This window comes from Salvia hispanica, chromosome 1, assembly GCF_029641045.1.
Source record: "Salvia hispanica isolate PSC_SH4W2 chromosome 1, Shi_PSC_v1, whole genome shotgun sequence".
Taxonomy (NCBI): domain Eukaryota; kingdom Viridiplantae; phylum Streptophyta; class Magnoliopsida; order Lamiales; family Lamiaceae; genus Salvia; species Salvia hispanica.
The window spans coordinates 33305618-33314269 of NC_142692.1; the positions used below are offsets into that span (position 1 = coordinate 33305618).

At 32.6% G+C, this 8652-nt stretch overlaps 1 protein-coding gene across 1 annotated transcript; it reads left to right on the forward strand.

Annotated features, from left to right (window-relative positions):
- The first annotated feature begins 205 nt into the window (after nucleotides 1–205).
- LOC125185153 (uncharacterized) lies at nucleotides 206–1825 on the forward strand. The gene is made up of 3 exons (XM_048081644.2): nucleotides 206–508; nucleotides 616–845; nucleotides 1373–1825. Exons 1-3 carry the CDS (start codon nucleotides 262–264, stop codon nucleotides 1811–1813), a joined length of 918 nt encoding a protein of 305 aa, XP_047937601.2. The 5' UTR covers nucleotides 206–261; the 3' UTR covers nucleotides 1814–1825.
- The last annotated feature ends 6827 nt before the right edge of the window (nucleotides 1826–8652 follow it).

Sequence of the window (8652 nt, forward strand, 5' to 3'; positions counted from 1 at the left end):
AAGAAAAAAGGGAGTGGGACGGGGGAGTACTATACACACTGGCTAATATCCGTACTGAACCATAAATTGATATATACGATTGATTGAACCATAAATTAATACTCAACGTGGAGGGACACGGGCATTGATTACAAGTAGTAGTACTATTTTATTTAATTTACTAAAGCCATAGTTAATTAGAATTTACAAAATAAAAGGAATAAGAGTTGATAGTGTAACGCGCATTCGTGGAAGATTAATTTGATAGAAAGGGAGGTGAGGATGGAGGAGCTGAGAGACAAAGTGGTGCTGGTGACGGGTGCATCGTCCGGACTGGGACGCGAGTACTGCTTGGTCGTAGCTGCCGCGAGGCGAATCGACCGCTTGAAATCACTCTGCGACGAGATCGGCAGGGGGAGAGCCGTGGCCGTGGAGCTGGACGTGAAAGCTAGCGGGGACGCCATTGAAGCCGCGGTGAACAAGGCCTGGGATGCGTTTGGAAGGATCGATGCTTTGATCAACAATGCTGGTATAAGAGTACTATATAATTTATAAGTGCAGTAATCCGTGTGTTCTTGTCATGTTTTGTTTTATTAAACGATAAATAATATAGATATGGAATTGGATTTGTAACAGGAGTGTTGCATACCCCACTAGAGTTGAGTGAGGTTGAATGGAATGATTTATTTAGGACAAATGTGAAGGGAGCATGGCTGGTGTCCAAGTACGTTTGCCGCCGAATGCGCGACACCGGACGTGGTGGCTCCATCATCAACATCTCCTCCGTAGCCGGCCTTGATCGCGGCCTAGCACTTGGAGGTCTTGCTTATGTTGCTTCCAAGTCTGCCCTTAATGCCATCACCAAGGTAATTATTAGTAATACTCTAATTTCTAGCTGCTATTAAATGTCTTATTTTTCCGCATTTATTCATCCGCCTACAAATTTTTCATTTCACTTTTACCATTTTTAGCAAGTGGACTTCAGGTTTCACTAACTCACTCCACTCATATTTATTATAAAATCAATGCTGGTTCTTAAAAATAGAACTTTTCAATTTTAAGAAATTGACCTCCCTCACAATCCACAAAAACTGATTTTCCTATCTTTTCCTTATTTTCTCTTTTACTTTATCCATTTTTTCTCTTCATCTCTGTTATTTTACCAATTTTGCATTAAAATCTTTACCATTTCAAAAATTCACTTTTTTAAGAAACTGAGGGCATACAAAAAGGCAGGACACACATTCTAATAACTTTCTACCATTATCTTTTACAAAGTCAAATAATTTTTTAAAACTCAAGCGAGTAAAAAGAGACATCTATTGTTGAACGGATGGATCATAAACCCAACTTATACATTTGAAACGATTTTGATATTTACACGTTTGTGCAGGTTATGGCCATGGAATTAGGACAATACAAAATAAGAGTGAACTCCATATCTCCGGGATTGTTTAAGTCTGAAATAACAGAGGGTCTGATGGCAAAGAAGTGGCTTAATAATGTGGCTATGAAGATAGCACCATTGAAAACATTTGGAGAAACAAATCCAGCAATCACATTGTTGGTTCGATACCATGACTCCTCTCAATACATCACCGGCAATATATTTATAGTTGATTATGGACTCACCTTGCCTGGTTTGCGCCTATCTTCTCCTCTCTATAGTTTAGGTAATGGTATACGACGTACCATTTTAATTCTAAATAAAATCTTTTCACCAATATTAACTACTACTCCTACTACCAGAATCTTTCTTGTGGATGGATCTTTATTGCTATTACTCAGTTTAATTGAATATGTGTGGTTTCAGATTATAACATTGTGTAAATGATTATTGTTACAATAAAAATACTAGTTCGTACCGTAAATAAAACTAGTGTTGTCATGAATAAATTAATGTGATAACTGATAATGTATTCTAAATGAAAAATGATACTCCAAAAGTGCATATTCTTGGTTAAAAGAAAACTATAGTTGTAACTATAGATGTGTGATAAAATATTAAGTAAGTTATAACTAATAACTAAATTCTCTCCGTCCCAAGTTATTTGAGTCATATTCTATTTTAGGTTGTCCCAAATTACCTGAGTCATTTCTTTTTTTGCCCAAAAACAAAATACTTAATCTCACCTACTTTATTTTTTTTTACTTTACTCTCTATTCTTTCTGTACTTTATTCTTTCATCTACTTTATTTAACTCACTAAACACAACTTTCTTAAATCTCGTGCCGAAAAGAAACACCTCAGATAACATGAGACAAATGGAGTATCAATTTTGCATGTTATAAATATGACACAAAGACAATAAATTTATCAATCTTCTTGTGTTGATAATGTCTTTGTGTTGATAATTTTAATACACAGAATTAAAACTTATGTCTTTGTAATGATAATTTTAATACACAGAATTGAATTTAATTAGCATACCATCGCAACCCTATAAACGAAACTTGACTTTGAAAAAAATAAAGTCATCAAATTTTAAAATGTAAATTCTTTTATATAAAAAATGTATATTAGTCTCATAATTTTAAAATCGGTCACACCCGCAAATTGATAGGTGACCACTAAAATTAAATCTTTGGCTATCCATCTAGATTACAATGACTTATTTAAACTTTCTAATTTCATAGTAATAAATTATAATATTCAGTACAAATCTTCAAATATTTGTTGGGTAACTTGGATCCATTTCATAATCATACATATTTATATTTCTAGGTGTCGTATGTTTGGAATTCTGATACACATTCATAGCTAAGCATCCTTAATAGTAGTATCTTTGTTTCCATGGTCAACATTATGATTTATTCAATCGATGATTCTCTTTAACAATAAAAGTAGTTGCTCAAAATAAAACTTGAAGATAGAACCATGTTGATGCTGACACTTTCCAACAAGTCCTCATTCTGCTCAAACTATAAAAAGTGTACAAAGACTTATAGACTGATACAAGTGGTAGGTCCACCCAACTGCTCACTCTCATCACAAGTGCAGCACCTTCATGGTAATTAAAACACGATGATAATTGATAAATGTTACTGCATCCTTCTACATTAACTGTCATATTTATTTCTCTGCACACATTTTATAAAAATGATAATAATAAATAATTAAAGTTGATAAATAGCTACTAAGAGAAAGAATAAGTAACTCATTTTTAAAAAAATGATAATAATAAATAATTAAAATCAAATAGTAAAATAAGAGAAAGAATAAGTAGAGGCAGTATGAAATTGCAATAAAGATTATAAAAAGATAGCAGAAAACATTTTACTTAAAGAGTTAGATGTGATGACCCGAACTTTTGATATTATAAATGTAAGAAGTGACGGCTAAATATGTACTATATGAATAATAATCGAAAACTAAATTTTGGTTTTATGAACTTGAAGCCTTATACAGTTGTATGATAAAGTTGTGAGTTCAGGGCGAGCCATGTAGAAAGTTTCGTTGTAATTTGTTAGTGTCGAAGTTGTTGCCACCAATTATAATAAATGCTTAACTCAAATAAAATAATAATAACCCCAAAAAAGGAAAATATAACTCTCGCATATACATGTTCGGAAATTCAATATAAATTAATTAGATATGCACACCTCTATATTTTTATATATATACACCAACACTTTGACTAAATATAAAAATAAAATTATGTTGGCCAAAGTTAAGCGTTGAATATAGTAGTCGATATTTTTAATTGAACAATAATATGATTAATGTGATGAATAGGGAATCTAGATAAACTCTAGTATTCAATATAAAAAAAAAACACATAAAATATAAAAGTGGAAGGAATAACAAACTTATACATCCATTAAATATTAATTTAGGATAATGATGATAATAAAAAAATAAAAAAAAGCCATCATTATATCTAACTATAGCAATGCTTATTAAGGTATCAAATAATATACACATCAACTAGGCCTAAGCTACGTGTAACATTAGAATCTTGTTTATATATATAGGTATGTGTCCCTCATCTCCTCACTTTTAAAATAAAACCAAAAAGACATCGTCTAAATTTCCAAACTATACTATAACTCCTAGAAATCTAGAAAGAGAAGAAGGTATATTTCGTAACACTTCATTTTTATTTAAAGAAGGTAGTTCTTGTTTTGTATTCATTCCTTAGATAGAAATTGAATTGAAAGAGTAAATAATACCTACAACATGCTTGATAAACCCATGATTTTTTAATTAGCAACATAAATTAGAGGACATTTTGAAGAGTAGTTTCGGCTCAGATTCCGGGAACACCTCGGATGACCGCTCAGGCAAACCCCATGAGAATTTCGTCCCTAATAAAGATAGAAACCTCCCAACTTATCCAAAGAGTTAATTGTTATGTTAAACATTTAAAATTTGATAAAAAAGAAAGTTATCGAGAATAATAGTATGATGCTGGAACGGAGAATAGAAGTCTTCCATGTTAAGGTTTCGGCGATAAGATTCTGATGCGACCGAGCCGCCACGCGTACCGTGGGACGGCGAGGCTGGAGCGACGGCGTCAGTTGGGGCTGATCGTCGCTCAGTGGCGCGAGGCGTGGGCGAGTGGCGGAGAGACTGTCCCTTGTCCATGCTCCGCGGCGTCAGAGAATTTAAAAGAGGGTCAGCGGTTGTAACGTGTGAAACCTTAACATAGGGCTGCTAGGAGAGAGAGAGGTGTTGTCGACAACGGCCATGGCAACGGGGGTTGGCAGCAGGGGCTCTCGGGAGAGAGAGCTACTCTCTCTTCGTTGGGTCTGAAATCGGGAAGGGATGAAAAATTCCTATCCTTTATAGTTTTTATAGTTAAGCGCGTTCAACTATTTAATTGAGAGTTGAGATGCATGCATGAATTAAAGGAATCCATTTTAAGTTTTATTTGTTGCTACAAAAATAGTTGTGCCCCAGCCTCTTTCCGAAAAGCATTAATAACTTAACTATTAATATAAAAATAAAAGATGAAAAGATAAGAACTAGTAGCATATCTTGAGATTAAAATATTCCTCATAGCTAAACTTGGGTTGCATTTTGATTGAAAAGGGAGGAAACAGAAGGAAATTGTCATTGAGACAGAGTAAATCACAATATCTTGGAAAGTGAATAAGGTGAGCTTTCTATCCTACATACTAATGTGGATAAAAATCCCAAAGTAATTTCGAGAGGAGTTTTGGTATAAATCCAAACTCATGCTCGTAAAATGTTATTGTCCTGTCATAATTGATTTATGCCTATCTGCCTTGGTTATGCCAAAAATGTTATAATCGAATTCGGGTTTAAGTAAGGCCGCAAACCTTGCTTAGACTAGTGTACACAAATGGACCGTGAGCTGTTGGCCGGTCATGTGACCGTCGTGGAAGGTGGCCACCTTCTCGGTACACAAATGTTAAGATATGGTAAAGGAACTTAGACCGCGGTGGAAAATAAAATTTTAGCAAGCTCGGGCCTTTTAAGTAAAAATCCATGAGTGTTGTTGTAATGACTTGACAATACTTTCAATGTATAATTGTATCTTTCGGCACTGTGTTCATTGAGTACTCCTGTACTCAGCCCTGTATGTATTTCTAAATGTGCAGGTTGAGTTGCAAAAATGGTGATGCGAGGGTGTTGAGAGAAAGTTCTTTTTGAGTTGTTCACTTCCGCTGTGAAACCTAGAACTACTAATCCTATTTTGCATCATAGCTCTATCTTTTGGTCCTGTATAAACCTTTAATCAAGTATTCCAGGATGTAGTATGTGATATTTTGATAATCTTCAGATTGAGTTTGTGCTTGTTATTGCTCATTTCTACTTCTCATCCCCACTTCTCTTAACCCTTCCCTTTTAATTACGAATTTCTGTACTATACTATCCTTAGGTAGTGCGGGCGTGACATTAGAGGTCATCCCTAATTTGATAGCATCTTCCAATCATCAATTTTCATCAAAAGGAATGAGCCCATATGGCTAAATACGACACTCTAATCAAAGGGCTCTAAATAAATTTATAAGTTGGTTGAAATAAAATCGTTTAAAATATTGTTGATTGGGAAACTGTGTGAGCCTAATGAATCGTTCTAAAAATTACTACTAACATTGATGATTCATTAAGCCACACAATTTCTGAAGCAACCTTATTTTTAAATTAATTTTAACCTTCAACCAACTTATCTAAGTAGAGCCATCAAACACAATCTCGTTTCGCTTTATGATAAATGATACTAATAGATTTCACATTCCATTAACTCATTTCATTCTAATATTAATAGTAGTATTATATAAAAATGGAATTAACATTATACTAACTATTTTAATTCACACTATTTATTAATCCTAATTTTGACCTTTGGAAGAGGAGACAAGCCTCACAATGTTTTTTTTGAATAAAGAAAGTAATGAAATTAATGGTGCGGATTTCTCATGATCGAATATTAAGATAAAAAAGTGGCCTTTTTAAAATGGAGAGCTACATAGCAGTCCCTCAAAAGAAAGCAGATAAAAGAGAGAGACACATCCATATCAATTGGTATAAAAATGCCTTTAATTAGTAAAATAGATATAGATATCTATAAAATGTGAATCTTTCTACCTTATTTAATTCATTAGAATATTAGGTCACATGCATGCAAATTATAAAGATTCACGAGATTTGCACCTTTTAATAATTTTATTGATCTATATATATACTAGATCCAAAATTTGCATTTTTCTAGTAGCTACGCTTTCATTTATATTCGTTTCACTTATTTCCCTTATTAATCTAATAAGAAATTTTAGTGGTTTATTTTTTTTTGGGTGATAGAAAATATATAGAATTAAAATGTCAAAAATCATCGAAAAAATCTTAAGACTGCATTATACTTTATACTATATATATACTAAACTTCAATAATTTTCTTCTTTTACATTCAATTATTTATAGGACTAATTCCTAACAATAATGGCATGTAAGTTCATGTAAACCAATTAATTTAATTCTTGATTTTTTTTCGTTTCTTGATTTGGTCTTGATTGCTTGACACTTGCTTTTTAAAGAGTCCACCTCCACAAAATCTTCATTCATGTCGCCCCAGTTGCAGAAAAGAGTGAATAAATACACATAATAATATTGAAACATGTCTGAATCCACCCAACTAACTTTTAAATTTTTTGATATTATTTAAAAATAATAATGACAATAATAGTATCAAATTTATGGATTTTATATGATTATATATATGTCGCGTTGTTCTTGAGCTCTCATTCCCTTTTAAAAAAATGGAAACCAAACAATTTCACAATGCCAACCAACTTAATTAAGAAAATATAGTATATGAATAGAAAATACTATTTCAGCAATAATAAATTAAGATAAAACTTAAATATTTAAATTATTACAGTTATATTAATGATGGTGATAATAAGTAATGATTTTGACAGTAGTAGGTTACGCCACCAACCTTATTTATTGGTATAGGTATATGTAATATGGTCACGAAACATATGAGGTCACAATTATATCTAGATTTTAAAGATTGTCTTAATTATACCCTAGCCATAGCTTCACTTGTATTGTATGAGCTGTTAATTACAGGGAAATTGCACTCAAACAAATCTTAAAAATCCACATACATTATTACGTTTACATGTTGGATATAGTGAAGCTAGCTGTTTGGAAACTTATCTTAAATTAGATGAACAATGGGTGACCATTTAAGCGATGAGATATCAGTGTTGGATCTAGAAAATGAAACTCGTGGAGTTGGATATAGTGAAGAAAGTCGTTGTTGGTATTGAAAAGTAGATGCAGTGCGATGGTTGTTCATAACAATAGATGACGGACGAAGTATGTAAGTGAACGGGTTGGGGTGAAGCACCACACCATTGGATCGGCACTGGTCTAAAGACCTAATTTAATGGAGTTTTCAGTCTTGTAGGACGATGGTAGGATCAATCACCCCAAGTCCACCTAGATCCAACTCATTAACACAAATTCAATTGTAGAATAATGATTTAATAAATATATGTATATAGGAGTCAACTTTTCTCATGTTATTTTTTGTTAAAATGAAAGAAATTAGTGTTTAGGTTTTGAATAAGAGAAAATAATTGGAAAAGTTAGTTAGATTGTCCCTATTGAAGGGTCAATAGATGTGGGAGCATGTTGTTATTTGTGAAAAAAAAATTCATTAAAGGACAAAGGTCATATTCTTCCACATGTGTGTCTCAACACTAAATCTGCTAACCGTTCATTTCCATTAACCACTTGATTCATCTATGACTCATACACACACACATTAAACAACAAATATGATAAGAGACAAGTTAGGATTTAATTTTTTTATTTTTTCCTTGTATATACATATGTTACATTACTGTCATACCTTTATTATAGCTAGAGTGTGAAATAACTTCCACAGTGCTTATTTGCTATGATATTTGCAACGTGATTCATAAATTTCAACTATTAGAAAAAAGAAAATTGAATTAAAAAGGAAAAAAATAAGAAGAAAAGAGGTTGGTTATAATTAATGGTGCATAACAATTACAGCAGAGTGTAACATATTGTTCAATGAATGTTCATCCATGCTTCGCTGCAACACAACGGATAGGCCCTTCTTCCATTAATATGCATTAATTGATTTTGGTGCTTCTTTAATTATTCATCTTAACTCCAAATTTTATTGTCATGACGACAAATGTTCAAATTAAATGCTGGTTACA